Source organism: Malus sylvestris, chromosome 14, assembly GCF_916048215.2.
Source record: "Malus sylvestris chromosome 14, drMalSylv7.2, whole genome shotgun sequence".
Taxonomy (NCBI): Eukaryota; Viridiplantae; Streptophyta; class Magnoliopsida; order Rosales; family Rosaceae; genus Malus; species Malus sylvestris.
This window is the reverse complement of record NC_062273.1, coordinates 22,886,889-22,901,896: the sequence shown is the minus strand read 5'-3', so window position 1 is coordinate 22,901,896 and position 15,008 is coordinate 22,886,889. Positions and strand designations below refer to the sequence as shown.

Here is a 15,008-nt window from a genome sequence, read left to right as displayed (position 1 = left end):
CTTTTACATTTAAAATAAAAGTTTTGCATAAAGTGCTTTAAAACATATTAAACATGGACGTACCAAGTGAAGAGAGATCTATTTTTTAGACAAAACTTGATATGTCTCAAACACTCAACTATGTATTTAATTAAAGGGTAATGTTAGGTATATCAAAATTTTAAATTAAATTTTATAAACCGAATGATGTAGTTGTTGATAATTAAGTTATTACTTAAGTATTGATTAAAATACTTATTTCATATTGATGACACATTATTTGATTTGCAAATAAGGTAAAAGTTGGTCTCCTTAATATTATCTTTAATTAAATATTAGATTATATGTGTTTTAATATTATAGTAAATAAAGTGTTGAATTTTTATTTATGCGTCCCCGATTCTAAATTTCCTCATTCTCAAATTTATAAGGATAGTTTCAAATTCTCTCGTCTCTTAATAATAGATTAAATTTTGAAGACTCAAAGATTCCATCTTTTGTCTCTCGAGTCTTCCACCCCATAATGATAATAATTTAAGTCGTTCTCTTTCCACTCCTCGGTTTTAAGTCCACCTCTTTTCTCTCCTTCACTGGGACAAGGATTGTCTGCCCTCCTAGTTGTGATGCCCTTTCATGCCTTCATATTTTGTGCGGTTACGGTTAAATCACGTCAATATTTTATATTTTTATTATTTTTTGTCTTATTATCTCATTAAAAAATTAATATAAAATATTAACGTAGTTTAACTGTGACCGCACAAAATAGGAGGACATGGAAGGGCATCACAACTAGGAGGGCAGACAATCCTTATCCCCTCCACTTTCGCTACTGGGTATAAGTCCATCACCATCATAGTGGCGTGGCCCACCATTGAGGCACAGCTCCAATCTTGTCTTAACATGTCCATAAATCTCCCCTAAAATAATCCATAATTTGACGCTTTGTCACCCACATTTTCCTGCAAACCCAACAAAAGTTTTATACCTCTCATTTTATTCGCCTATTTTATTCAACAGGTACTGATGGGTTTCACAAACTTTTGATTTTACAACCATGTATGTCTCATCCCCTTTTTTAATATTTTAAAGTAAGTTTCACGTGTCAACTAGTGATTGGTAAATTCGCAACACACAATTTATATATATGTGTGTGTGTGTTAGTGGAGAAATTGTTACCGAACACTTTTGTCTACCGTTTTATTTATCACTATTAGATGAGTTTAGAGTATTGATTATTACCACCGCTTTATTTATCACTGTTATATGAGTTTAGGGTACTGATTATTACCATCACTTAAGGGTGGTGAATAAAAATGCACCCAAATTGTTATTATGCATATAATTACTGACTATATATTGTTGATCACATTTCTGCATTCTTAAATCACAATATTAGCTAGTTAGCTTACACGATAAGGTAGATATGTAATCAAAATAGGTGATGTTTAGTAACACATCATGTGGTCATATAATATCTATTGACATAAAGTTAGAAGAGATTCGAATTTTTGAGGGAATTGTTACTGACACTTTAAAAATCTCATTTTGCACTTCAAATTTTATATACTTAGAAAGAAAAATACACTTGTAAGAAGTGTAGAGTGAAATTGTCGGAATGCTAATAACAATTCCAATTTTTTATTCCTCATTTAGTAAGAAACATGTATACGGAGTTCATTATTGTTCTACCAAAAAATCTTTAGATGTAACCCTAGAAGAACGCTATAATTTTCTATAAATATGCTCATTATTTTGTTTGAGGGTTCATAAACACGGGCACGTAGCTAGGGAATAGAACAACTCAAGGATCCAATACGCCTTTTCGACAGAGAGATTTTCTCATTCAATCAAAATTTAGTTTTAATGATGTCAACATCCAATAATAAATACTTGCCGCATACTGAAAAAGTGCACTAATCGTTTGGTAAACGATTGATATGAGCTAAATTAGTGATATAAGATAATCTCTTATTTTCAAAACCATGTTTGAGTTACTACAATGCTGTAGTTTTAACCCCCAAGCCAAACAATAATATTAAAGAGGTTTGTGAGGAGAGGACTGAGGAGGTTAGGTTTGAGAAAGAGGCCGAAGCTTCACGTAACTAAAATAGTAGAATGGTTAGGGTTCGTCTTATACAAGTACCAATAAGGCAATAATAATGAAATTCGAGTGGGATGATTACAAAAGGGGAATTTTATAGTGACGTCTTGTCAAAAGTCCAAATATTATTAACCAGCACCTTCATGCGCTAATCACGAATGAATCTCCAAATTAATTACAGATTAACATCGATATTCTTCTATATATATAGTATGGAACGGTGAGTAAGTTACAGTGGACAAATATAATAAGGTATTAGTAAAAATGGGGAGGGGGAAAGTGGAGCTGAAGAGAATAGAGAACCCAACAAGCAGACAGGTGACCTTCTCAAAACGCAGAAATGGACTTCTGAAGAAGGCTTTTGAGCTCTCTATCCTCTGCGATGCTGAAGTTGCCCTCATCATCTTCTCTCCATCTGGCAAGGCCTACCAATTTGCAAGCCACGAGTACGTTTAATTAACAAGTAATTAAACTAGCTAGCTAGGTTTGATGATGATCTTTCCCAATAATAATTGGTTATGGTAACGTGTGATGCAGCATAACTAGGACCATTTCCATGTATAGAAGGGAAGTAGGGTTGCCTGAATCCAACAACTCAAGCTTCTTAAGGGCCAGAACAATGGAGGTATATATACAATATATTTATATATTGCTCTTTTTGGTGGAATTTTTTTTTCGGCCTAACGCTTATAGCTAAACATAGTGTTACTATTTCACGTGGTATAAAATAATTGGACGTCAAAATTGATATTTCATGTCCTAAAGTATTAACAATTAAGAAATAAATACACTTATGTATTATAACATGGGTGACACTAACAAGAGTGTGAACTATGGAGTAATAGTAAATAATTTTATTATTATAATATATACAGAAATCTAGTTTCATTGGGCATATTTGGCATCATATTAAAAAAAAATTCATAATTTTCAAAACATTTCTTAAAAACATATTTTAAGCAAGGTTCTAAAAGACGTTAGCCATTAGTTAGGCATAAGACTTAGGCCTAGTGCCTAGGCAGCTAGGTAGGGCCTAGATGAACTAGGTGAATTTAAGTAAACTTATTATTTATCGTATAACTAAGTGCATGTTTATACTTAAAAACACATAATTGTATTGAGATACATAAATTAAAAAAATAGAATGACATATATGAAAGTATTAGAAAATATAAAAAACATGGGGAACCAAAATATAATGAGTGTTAATCTAAGTATTCAGCAATTCTCTAACAATTTATTAAAAAAATAAAATGCAAAATGAAAGTTATATATTTTCTGTCTAAGTGAGAGTTGTGGCCTAAGTGGGTGCTTAGACGGGCGGCTAAGAGGTTCTAGGCCCACTTTCCTAATTTTCAAACGCAGGGATTAATTGGGGCGATAGCCAGCTGCCTAGCGCCTAAGCAGGGCTAGGTAGGGATTTTTAGGATAGTATTTTTAAGAACAATTTTCTTTAAGATCCAAAAATTGGTTTGGCATAAGATTCAAATTGTTCTTAAAATTTTAATAATTAAAAAGAAAAGAAAAAAAAAACCCTACAGCAACTCCCTGTGGATTCGGGAATTACTACTAGATTCAATTGGATAGACAGATAAATCCAAAGGGAAGGTCAAATGAGAGGGAGAGGAGAGAAATAGGAGAGATATTTGGAAAGGAGGAGAGAGAAAGAAAAGAGAGAGAGGTTGGATCAGGAGAGTAGAGAGAAAAACAGGATAAAGATAGAGAGCTAGTAGAAAACGATCGGAAGAGAGGAGAGGAGAGAGAAAGTAGTGGGTTAGGAGTTTAAAATCTTTAAAATTTTATTTTTTGTGTTGTTTAGAACTAGGCTAATTTTTTCAAGTTAGTTTTGAGTTTATTTATAAAAAAAATAAAAATAGTCTTACCAAATAAGTATTTAAGGTATAAAGCTTAAAAAGTAGAATTCAAGTAGAGTATTAAACATGTCTCTTAACTTTTTTCTTCTTTTGATGGATCAAATGGGCTCCTATATGTTCAATCCTAATTCTTTTCAAATAAGATGACTCGATCTTTTCTCCAAGCTAATTAAACAAAGGGTGATGCTATTCATACACCCATTTTTACCTCTCACATACCCTTTGTTAATTTATGTCTTTTGATCTTTTTCAATTCATTCGATTCGGTGGCCAAAATATGAGAGAAGTGCGTGGGAGGTAAAAATGGGTGTGCAGATGGCATCACCCTTAAACAAATAAATAAAAGTTCATATCTAATTAGCAAGTAATTAATCACTCCTACAAAAGCATGAAAAAACAGCTTTTGTATCAAAGTTCAATTTTATGTCACTTCCAATAACTTCGATATCCAATATTGTCCCCCAATTTGTTAATTACCACTCATACAGTCCATCATGTGTGAGATTTTATGACAAAAGGCCTTAGTATTAGTTGAAGTGAGATTATGATATTTAAACTCTTATTTTCTCAGAGATACGATCAATGTGGAATATTTCAACAATTTCTTGTCTCTGCAATGTTAAACTAATTACTTTGATCTGCTGTATATATTTGACAGTATTGGAGGAATGAAAATGAAGAGTTAAGAAGATCAATAGGGAACTTGGAAATGAGGCTGATGTAGGTTTGCAGCAACTACAACTTTTTTCCCGTGTGACGTGTATATATATGTGGTTGTTTTATTTCAATTTTCAACATATTACAAATTAATTAGCATGGTATTATGAACTTATATATCAAGGAACTTGGCTGGGGAAGAGCTATCAACGCTTGGCGTGCAAGAGCTAAAGCAGCTGGAAAGACAGTTAAAAACTGGGGTTGAACGCATCCGCTCTAAAATGGTATATATGATGTTAATATATTTCTGGTTTAATTTATATGTTACTGATAACAACTAGGGTTTAATTGATCTGTGATTAATCTAATTAATTAACAGAGACGGATCATTTCGGAGAACGTTAGCTTGCTGAAAAGAAAGGTAACAACCCTCTCGTAGTTTCCTGCTTAAGTTGTTCGATTAATTCAAGTGAATTGTTACTTTGGACGTACGGAAATAGTAGTTCATAGGGTTTATATTAGGGTTTGACATGCTTGTGAATTGGGTTTATATCAAAGTTTCTTTAATTTAGTTGTATAATATGCTGCAGCATAAAGCATCGCAAGAAGAAAACACGCATCTGCTAAAAAGAGTGAGTAAATATTGCCCTAATTTCCTCTATTAATTAACTGCAATTGCAGTGAATCATAGAAATGCTTAGTTAATTAATTGGACACTTTCGTTTGATTAACATGTGCTGATTTGTCTTTTGAATTGAGATTAAGTTGCACGAGCTTAATTTTGCTGATGCCTCCTGCTCGACAACTACTGTGGGAGCAAATGCACGCATTAGTGCATTTCCAAGGTATAAAAATATAAGGATGAATCTCAGTTTACTATTATGAAGTTTCTTGGTTTTCAACATTTGGTACATAAAGTTTTTTTTCATCCTAGAGTGGTACTAAAGTCATAATTTTGGGATACTTTCATACATCCGTTAAGGTTGATGTTAAATAAGCTGTTAAATGGTGACATGGAGCCTACGTGGACAATGATTGGATGCCACATGTCAATATAAGCCCACGTGAATATTAAAAAAATTAAATAAAAACATTGGGTTAAATCTCTATCCCGCCCCTCACCCACCCCACCTTCCCCTTCCCTGATACCCACCCGCCACCATCCCTTTTCCCTTTCCCCTTCCCCAAAACCCCCAAACAACCCTACCTCCCTTCTTTCTCCACAGCCAACGCCCAGAATGCGAACTCGGATCAAGAAACCCGATTTGCCGCAAGCTTTTGTTCGAACCACCACTTACGCCGCTGTCTCTCCGGAGAAGATGACGGAGTTTCTCGATCTGGATGAGAGCTTGGCGCACGCACAGGCCGACCCATCGCCAAAGAAGTTCGATTTCATTGTGCAACCGAGGATCAACGGAATCGAGTGGCCGTTTGATCCCTATTCTTCCGCGTGCTCATCTGGTTCAAGATTGCGATTTTTTCTGCAGAGATTTCCTTCTGGTGTTCGTGCATCCCACCTATTTGATCCAATGTATAAGTCAAGATCTTTTCCTGAGGTTATAAGTTTCTCTAAAGATTTTCTTGTCTCTTTTCTGCTCATTTGGTGATTTGGTGAAATGGGTAATGGTGGAAATTTTGTTTAGAAGAATGATTGTTACAGTGAAATGGGTTATGGTGGTTCGACAAAAAAAAAGGGTTATGGTGGAATTTTGGAATGGAGAGAGAAGGGAGGGAGGGTTGTTTGGGGGTTTTGGGGAAAGGGACGGTGAAAAGGGATGGTGGCGGGTGGGTATCAGGGAAGGGGAAGGTGAGGTGGGTGAGGGGCTGGATAGAGATTAGCCCAATTTTTTTAATTTTTTAACATTCACGCGACATCCAGTTATTGTCTACGTGGGCACTACTTCACCATTTAATGGCAGATTTAACAGCAACCTTAACAGATGCATGAAAGTGTCTCAAAATTATGACTTTAGGTACCACTCTAGGATGAAAAAAACTTTATGTACCAAATGTTGAAAACCAAGAAACTTTAGGGTAGTAAATTGAGATTAACCCAAAATATAATACACACACACACATATATATATATATTTGTTAAAATTATTATTATGTTAATAATGTTTATCACTAATTAAACTTGTTGTTAATCAATTATACTCTTACTGTGTGGCAGTGAACTAATTTGAAATTCAGGGTTCTTCAACATGATCTCTGAGCAGCACCATCCAGTGCCTAACTGATTTGAAAAGGCTACCTGCTTGTAGCAGCTTCAGCTTTTGCTGTTGTTTATGTATACTTAAGATTATATTTGCACCTAGCTAGCTTGAGTTTCTAATTTCTTGTGTATGAGCTATATGGAGTTTGTGGAAATAAATTTATGTATATGATGATGTGGATTGTTGTTATGCATATAAGTTTTTGGCCATATAATGATAAAAATAATATTTTTTGTATTTGTTTTGGCTACGTACGTACGTACTTTTGTCTTCTTATTTCAGAGGAACAAGAACAATAGAAAGAACTCATACAGATTAGACTGATTAAGATCAACTAAACTTAAAACACCACAAAGAAAAACAGAAAATATTTCTTGTTACATTCACAACCCATGCATACATATATAGTACCGATGGAGAAGTACTTCTGCACAGAACCCTCAACCTACTGGCTACTTGCTAGATCATGCCATAGCATCAGAGAAGCAATTATTAACTAGGTAAACTTGCAAACCAAATTATGTAATAAACGGCTAAGATTAAAACACACATTTTTTTTATCAACTAAATCTTAATTTAATGAATTTTTCTTCCAAATGTTCAAAGATTCAAATTTGGATTGCCCTCCCAAAGACAAATGAGCACGATTTGATTTTTGAAGTAATAGATTCACTTTTAGTGTTAGCGTTTAAGTTATGATTCATGCGAAGTTTTTCAATGTGACTGTTACACCGTCACGTGATATTATCAATTCATTCATGTTATAATACGTATATTTATTTATTAACATTATATTGTATATCCGTGACATGTCAACTTTTTTCTTTCATTCATATATCAATACATGAATTGGTAACACTACGTCATGTGAGGGAAAATTTCTCATCGTTGAATCCAAGAGGATTCTAATTCCAATTAGTTGGTTGGGGCTTACTTTGATTGGACCATGATAGTTGGGCTTTTCGGCATAAACTTTTCTGGGCTTTAGCCCATTATACATCCCAATCTCCGGCCCACATCCAAACCAACGGACTCCTGACTCCCCCACCTCACTCTCTCCTCCATTTCCTTCCAGCTCCCACTCCCAAACCACCTCTCTCTCCCCAATGGCAGCCATAGCTCGCGTCTCCAGAAAAACCCTAGCCTCCTTCTCCAGCTCAGCCCATCCATCCACCTTCCACCGCACCTTCGCCGCCGAAGCAGCAAAAGCCGCGGCCATAACACCCTCACCGGATCGGGTCAAATGGGACTACAGAGGTCAGAGAAGGATAATTCCGCTCGGCCAGTGGCTCCCGAAGATCGCCGTCGACGCTTACGTGGCACCCAACGTGGTCTTGGCGGGTCAGGTCACGGTCTGCGACGGAGCATCCGTTTGGCCCGGGTCGGTCCTCCGCGGCGATCTCAATAAGATCACCGTCGGATTCTGCTCCAATGTTCAGGAACGCTGCGTCCTTCACGCCGCTTGGTCTTCCCCAACAGGTAGGTTCCCCAATTTTGTAGCTTTTTCTTTAAATATTTCATTTGGTTTCTTAATTTGTTGTTAATCCTACAATTGGTTTTTAATTATTCGAATTGATGTGTGTTAATAGCTGAATTGTAGTTTTGGATTGCTACACTGAGTATAGCTGCTGTGTATTTGGTAAGCTGTTGAGGTTAATTAGCTGAGAATTTGAAGGAAAAAATAGTACTTTGTAAGTAGGTAATGGAATTTTGTAGTGCATTTGGGTCTTTCACTAGGTGTAATGTAACTCACAAGCTGTTAGTTTTTCGGGTCCGGTAGGGTAGGCAATTCAAAATAAAAATATTACTCCTTTAGTGAAGTGGTGATGGTGACTTCTTTCTGAAACAAGAAAAGTTTCCTGTTGGCATATTGTCATTGCATCGTGTCAATAGTGAGGTTGTAATATAGTGGTTGGAAGCTCGAGTTGATGTCCTTTCGAAGAAATTTCACCAGGTTGTTACTCATTATTTCCTCCCTTCCCAATCTTCGAGTTGTGGGGATTTGGAAAGAATTAGTTTGGAAGGATAAATGGATTGAAGACTCCTTTGTGCGGATTTTTCTTATCTACCAATGTGTCTGCTCTCTCTATTTGAGTGGTTGGAGTTTAGTTTTTGTAGAATTTGAATGATTTGGAAGTTACGTGTGTTCTTCTTTACTAACATGAATATAAATTTCTCCTCGCAATATTTAGATTGGACAAAAGCTTTTGGAAAATTGTCATTTTGAATCCTTGAGCCTTGTTTCATGCAAGCATTGTTGAGGTAGTTATTGATGAGGTATCATTTCCTAGTTTTAATCCTTCTGCCATGATTTGGAGGGAGTATCTTGCAATGCAAATTTGTACTTGGATTATTGCACATGGTAGACCTTGGGATACCATCTGATTCTTTATCACTATTGTTTTGAACGTATGACATAAATTGTCAGGGGAATCAATGTTGTTTCCTCCTTCTTGCATTTTGTTGTTCTTTGAGAACCATCGTGCTTTTGTTGACTGGAAGAAAGGGACCGTCTTGTGCAATAGTATGATGGCTATTATCTGAGTAGTATGGGCATAAAGAAATAGAAGGTTTTTTTTAAAAAAGAAACAAGGGTGGGCACGGTGTAGTTTTTTCTTCTAGAGGTAGTGTGCAATTGCCGCTGCCATTTGGAGTTTCTATTCAAATATGGGGCCTATATATTGCATGGACACAGACACGGATATGGCGATACGTGACATGCCGACACTTTAAATAAGGACTAGGACACATCGATTAAAATATAATAAATTTATAATAATATTACATATATTATAAGTTATAATATAACAAAGTACCCATGTTCATCAAATTCGTTCACCATACATAATAATTAAAACACAAGCATAATAATTTAAACAACACAAGATTCAAGTCTCTCTTTCTATTTCTTCTTGAACTTAATTGTCATCATTAGTAAAGATTACGGCCTCTAATTGGAGAGAGATGACTGAAGAGGAGGTTGGCAAACTTTTAGGTTTTAGAAGTTTCAATAGTTACAGAACTGCCCCAAAATGTCTTTACATTTACAAAAAGTGCCTGCTGTGTCTGGACCGTGTCCAAACTGTGTCTGGGGCGTGTCCGAGGCATGTCGGGTGTCGGGGTGTCCAACACTCCGATACTTCGGGGTTTCGGAGTGTCCATGCAACATCTATTAGACTATCCTTAGTTCATTCTCCATTTCCTGAATTCGTGGCTAGACAAATATGCTAGGCATGGGTGTCAAGTATTATACAACAACAACAACAACAACAACAAAGCCTTTTCCCACTAAGTGGTGTCAAGTATTATACAATATAGGAATTCTCTTCTTTGTGAGGAACAGCAGGTTCTGATAATTAGTGATGGATAAGGTCAGTAGAATGTGATATGTAAGAAAGTGGTAATATCGATTAGTTTGCCATTTGTATTTAATGTTTTAAAACAGCTGAGTGTTTCTGGTAATCTGGTCATTCCTGAACTTATATCTCGCAACTTCTCTTGCGTGAAACTTTTTGACCTTTAGGTTTATACTTGGGGTGTAAATTCACTTCAGTCAAGAATTTGGAATTTCCTTATGTTTAGCATATAACCCTAGAGCATCGTGTTTCTTGATTCGTTTTAGGCCGAGTTTCCACTGATCTCTACATTGTTCCTGGTCCTATCCAGAGACCAACCTTAATTTGCATCAACTTGTATATAATGATCTAGTCTATCTTTTTCATTGGCTCTGTTTAAAGAGCATATGTTTTCATTTTAAAAATACATCGGTTGTTTGTGCATCCTAGAAGGTGACTATGACTCTTGTATATCATTGTTATTTGTTGTTGATGTATTTTCTTGACGTGCATATCACGTCTGTTATGAAATGTAAGGGATCTATTGCTAATTAATCTACTGGGATTTTCTGAGTTTATAATACGCAACCACTTTCACTATCTCAGGACTTCCAGCAGAGACATCCATTGAGAGGTTTGTGACTATTGGCGCGTACAGTCTGTTGCGGTCCTGCACAATTGAGCCAGAATGCATTATCGGGCAACATTCGATCCTAATGGAAGGTTCCTTGGTGGAGACCCACGCTATCCTTGAAGCTGGATCTGTGGTTCCCCCGGGGAGGAGAATTCCAACCGGTGAACTTTGGGCTGGAAACCCGGCAAGGTTTGTCCGAACCCTGACACATGAAGAGACCTTGGAGATCCCAAAACTCGCTGTCGCAATAAACGATCTAAGCAAAGAATATTTCCAAGAATTCCTCCCGTATTCCACAGTATATTTGGAGGTTGAAAAGTTCAAGAAATCTTTGGGGATTTCCATTTGATCAGTTTCATCGTCATGTTTCGTTGTATCGTTTAGTTGGAGGCTTTCCTCGTAAGGAAATAAGCAGCTCCGAGACAGAGCTGTCTTTTTTGGGTGTCCACCTTGTATTTCGATCGTACTGTTTTGAAATATCAATCGACAATCGGATGTTCTAATCGTAGTTTCCGGCCGGCACTTATAAGGAAACTCCGATCACTTGCATCCCCATATGTTTAAGCTCAATCTCAGTGTGTGGTTGTAGCTGACTTGATGCCATATATAAAAAGATTCACCATGGCTGTTCTTCTAGAGTTATGATATCCATATCGGATCCAGAATTCGAATCTTGGGGGGTTTAAATACAAGTTTTTTAGATAGAAACAAAGTGCTAGGCGCTCAATATTTCTTTTCAGTTTATTCACCAACCTATTTCGTCGAGTACTTTGTAGGCTTGTAGTTAGTCAAATCATGTTATGCACATGTCAACATATATTGACTTATGCCGATGCAATTTGATGAGCGATAAAAGAGAGAATTTGTAGAGTGATGTCGATGTAACATGTTAAAATGTACCTAGCAAGCATTACAACAAATATTTAGTAGGCACAAAAGAGACCAGTAAAAACTGAAAGATGGCTAAATGTAGTGTTTTGTTCGTTTGTCGGCTGCCGACTGTATATTAATTTCCATCATTTTTCCTATTGGTCGGATGCCGGCTATAACTTGTTTTTATGTTTTTGGTTTGAACTTTGATTGATGGAAAAGGGCACCAAACAAATCCCAATCGATATATTTCCAAGAAATAAGGTTTGACATTTTACCGGTTGCAACATTGCTAACTATTTGGGATAACATCTCTTTTTATAAATATTCCAAGTGTATGGTGAGGGGATGTGCCTCGCACGCGACTAAAGAGATATCTCTCTCAATTTTTTTCTATTGAACTTTTAAAAAAATCCTGTTAAATGCGACGGGTTTATTAATCTCCTTAAATATAGAATAATAATCCCTGTTATATATACAACGTATATCTTTGCAAGATTCGATTCATGTGGGATTATACAATGCAAGGTTTCGTATTTTTAAAGGAAAAAACCATTATTTGGCTAGGTCAAGAGTTCGATTCTGCTGACAAAAACGAAAGTACAACGTGATTTCATATCCTTGAAAAGCAATGCCAAAGTAATATAACTTGACTAGGTCACGAGTTTGATTATAAGTAGTTGTTGGGTCAAATCTTGTTTCGTTATCAATAAGGCTTGATATAGATTAGATATATTCATTTTCCCTTGAAAGACATGCACTAAATCGTGGAGAAAATGGGACAAGAAATTAGGTTTAAGTCATTGAGTGCGTGGCCTCATGGGTTTCTGTCTCTAGTGAAAAGATACTGAGACGGCTTCGGCAAATAAAATCTTATGGTTTGGCAGGTATGGGTGTAGTTACGTTGGCTATATCATATGTAATTTTTTAATAGAGTCGAGTTTGAATTTTTTACTCTGCGATTTTAAATTAGTTTAAAGTAAAATATCAATCGTTTTAAAAAATAAAAACTTGTTAACTGTCGGCTCAACTAACAATTTTCTTCCAATTTGCCCTATCAACTTTCAGTGTGATTCTAATCCCCTCTTGGTTACAATTTTAAAGCCGTAATTATGCGAATATGACAACTTTTCCAACCACCAACCAGAAAGGAGACCTTAAATTTCAACACTTCACTGGAGCATACCTAAATCGGATGACAATGATTTCATAGAATATTCTCGGCTACTCTAAGTTCTATATTTTGAAATCGGGTTTGTATCACAAATGATCACTGAAATTAATCAAACTCATCATTTTGGTTTCTCACTTTCAAAATCAATAAATGTTGTTCATGATATTCACTACTACATATCAATTTAGTCATTTCGTTACGATTCCGTCAACTATTTTGTTAGTTTGTATGTGGGACCTACAAATCCAATGAAATGGTGACACATGGATTACACAAAATAAGGGTTGTATCACAAATGGTCCCTGACATTGACCAAACTCCTCATTTTGGTCCTTGAGTTTCAAAAATTGATAAATTTGGTCCCCGACTTTCAATACCGCACATCAATTTAATCATTCCGCTAAAGTTTCGTCAATATTTTTTGTTGCACTAATCCAATCACATGACGCCACGTGGATTAACTATAAGAAACTAATTTTTTTTTAATTTAAAACTAAAAGTAAAATAAGAAACTAAAAACCAATACTAAAAGAAAAAAAAGTCATCATCGTCTTTATTAGGGTATGCTCAAAAAGAAAAGGAAGGCACCATGACACCATTAAACTACTTGGTCTCCTGAACTACTCATCATTCTCTCTAGTTGGTTATAATACTATCAAGTTTGAATTGAATTTGGATTTGATTTTATCCAATTTAGATTGATTTTTTTTTTCAATTGGGGTTGTGGGATGTGAGAAAAATGTCAGCACGGAATACTCATCCGTTGGTTCACTCTTAAAAAAATAGTTTCTTATAGTTCATCCACACGGAGCCATATGATTGGATTAGTGGGACCACATCAACACACAAATGAATAATATCGATGAAATTTTAATGGAATGACAAAAATTGATGTGCGGTAGTGAAAGTTAAGGACCAAATTTATCGATTTTTGAAACTCAAGGACAAAAATGAGGAGTTGGATCAAAGTCAAGGACCATTTGCGATAAAACCCTTATTTTGTGTAATCCACGTGCCATCATTTCATTGGATTTGTGGGTCCCACATACAAACTAACAGAATAATTGACGAAATCTTAACGAAATGACCAAATTGATGTGGGGTAGTGAATGTCAGGGACGACATTGATTGATTTTGAAAGTAAGGATCCAAAATGATGAGTTTGATCAATCTCAAAGACCATTGTGATGAAAATCCTTTTGAGATCAAGTACGATATTCATTCATTAAAGTTCAGAATACATAAAAACGGTGAGGATAGAGTGCGAGTGCATGGGCTTCAATAAAATTTTTGTCGAAAAATTTCAACCCGGTCGAATGAAAAAAGAGTATTCCACACCAACAGATTTATAAATTAATTATATTCTCAAAAAGAAGATCACTTATTACATCAGGAGGTTCATCAAACCAAATTCTTACATTATCCAGCTGTAGCCCAATCCTTGCTAATATGTGAGCAACACTATTTGCTTCCCTCCGCAAGCGGTTGAGCTTCCTATGAGGAATGAGCTGCATAAAATGGCATGCTTCATTGAACACTAAACTCTTTGTTATACTAAACTAAAGTAATGTGAGAGGTTTTAAACTCGGAACATAATACATTAAAGAGGAAGCCTATGTACCACTTGCTAAAAAAATGGAAACATTATAATTAGAAATGAGGAGGAAATTGCGACTAAGGCAAGGCATCATTTGTTGTGCATTAATGTGACAATTTAATGTCATAAACCACTAAGCATTGTGGAATACCAAATTGCTAATTTTTATTTAATATATTCCATCTTCCAAATGAACAAAGATTTTGACATCTCAACCGTTTTATACTTATATTTGTTTGCAACCCATCTCTATAAATTCCACTCTTTCTCTTATCCCATTTGCAACTTCAATGGCTTCTCCACATCCATCACCTCTCCTTTTTCCCTCTGCACCGTCGACTTGCCTTGCTGTCGATATGTGTCGCGGCGGAGACCAAGGCGATCGATATGCGTCACGGCGAAAACCAAATAAAGAAGGAGGTATTTGAGAGAGTGATATGATCCATGGAGGTTGAAGTGATGATTCATGCCTTTGTGGTTCTGTGTTCTTGTGTTTGCTGAAAAATGTGGGATGTTGGTATGGTTCAATCAAATAAAATCTCTCAAAATTTGGGTCCTTTAATTTGATTGA

At 35.8% G+C, this 15,008-nt stretch overlaps 2 protein-coding genes across 3 annotated transcripts; both read left to right on the top strand.

The window, feature by feature from the left end:
• Nucleotides 1–2,302: 2,302 nt before the first annotated feature.
• On the top strand, nt 2,303–7,064 carry LOC126599402 (MADS-box transcription factor 23-like). 2 transcript variants are annotated; one of them, XM_050265781.1, is made up of 8 exons: nt 2,303–2,526; nt 2,618–2,705; nt 4,613–4,674; nt 4,796–4,895; nt 4,991–5,032; nt 5,202–5,243; nt 5,377–5,456; nt 6,785–7,064. In XM_050265781.1, the coding sequence occupies exons 1-8, from the start codon at nt 2,345–2,347 to the stop codon at nt 6,795–6,797; spliced, it is 609 nt and encodes a 202-aa protein (XP_050121738.1). In that variant the 5' UTR covers nt 2,303–2,344; the 3' UTR covers nt 6,798–7,064. The 2 variants fall into 2 exon arrangements, with proteins under 2 accessions (XP_050121738.1, XP_050121737.1); XM_050265780.1 differs by having other exon boundaries at nt 5,371–5,456.
• An 820-nt stretch (nt 7,065–7,884) lies between these two features.
• On the top strand, nt 7,885–11,432 carry LOC126600285 (gamma carbonic anhydrase-like 2, mitochondrial). The gene is made up of 2 exons (XM_050266871.1): nt 7,885–8,306; nt 10,769–11,432. The coding sequence occupies exons 1-2, from the start codon at nt 7,934–7,936 to the stop codon at nt 11,143–11,145; spliced, it is 750 nt and encodes a 249-aa protein (XP_050122828.1). The 5' UTR covers nt 7,885–7,933; the 3' UTR covers nt 11,146–11,432.
• The last annotated feature ends 3,576 nt before the right edge of the window (nt 11,433–15,008 follow it).

Excerpts from the sequence above, each read along its gene's own strand:
- LOC126599402 (XM_050265780.1), top strand. The coding sequence starts at position 2,345 with ATGGGGAGGGGGAAAGTGGAGCTGAAGAGAATAGAGAACCCAACAAGC. Across the intron at positions 4,675-4,795 it reads AACTTGGAAATGAGGCTGAT|GAACTTGGCTGGGGAAGAGC; the intron begins GTAGGTTTGCAG and ends TTATATATCAAG. Across the intron at positions 4,896-4,990 it reads AACGCATCCGCTCTAAAATG|AGACGGATCATTTCGGAGAA; the intron begins GTATATATGATG and ends ATTAATTAACAG.
- LOC126600285 (XM_050266871.1), top strand. The coding sequence starts at position 7,934 with ATGGCAGCCATAGCTCGCGTCTCCAGAAAAACCCTAGCCTCCTTCTCC. Across the intron at positions 8,307-10,768 it reads CGCTTGGTCTTCCCCAACAG|GACTTCCAGCAGAGACATCC; the intron begins GTAGGTTCCCCA and ends TCACTATCTCAG.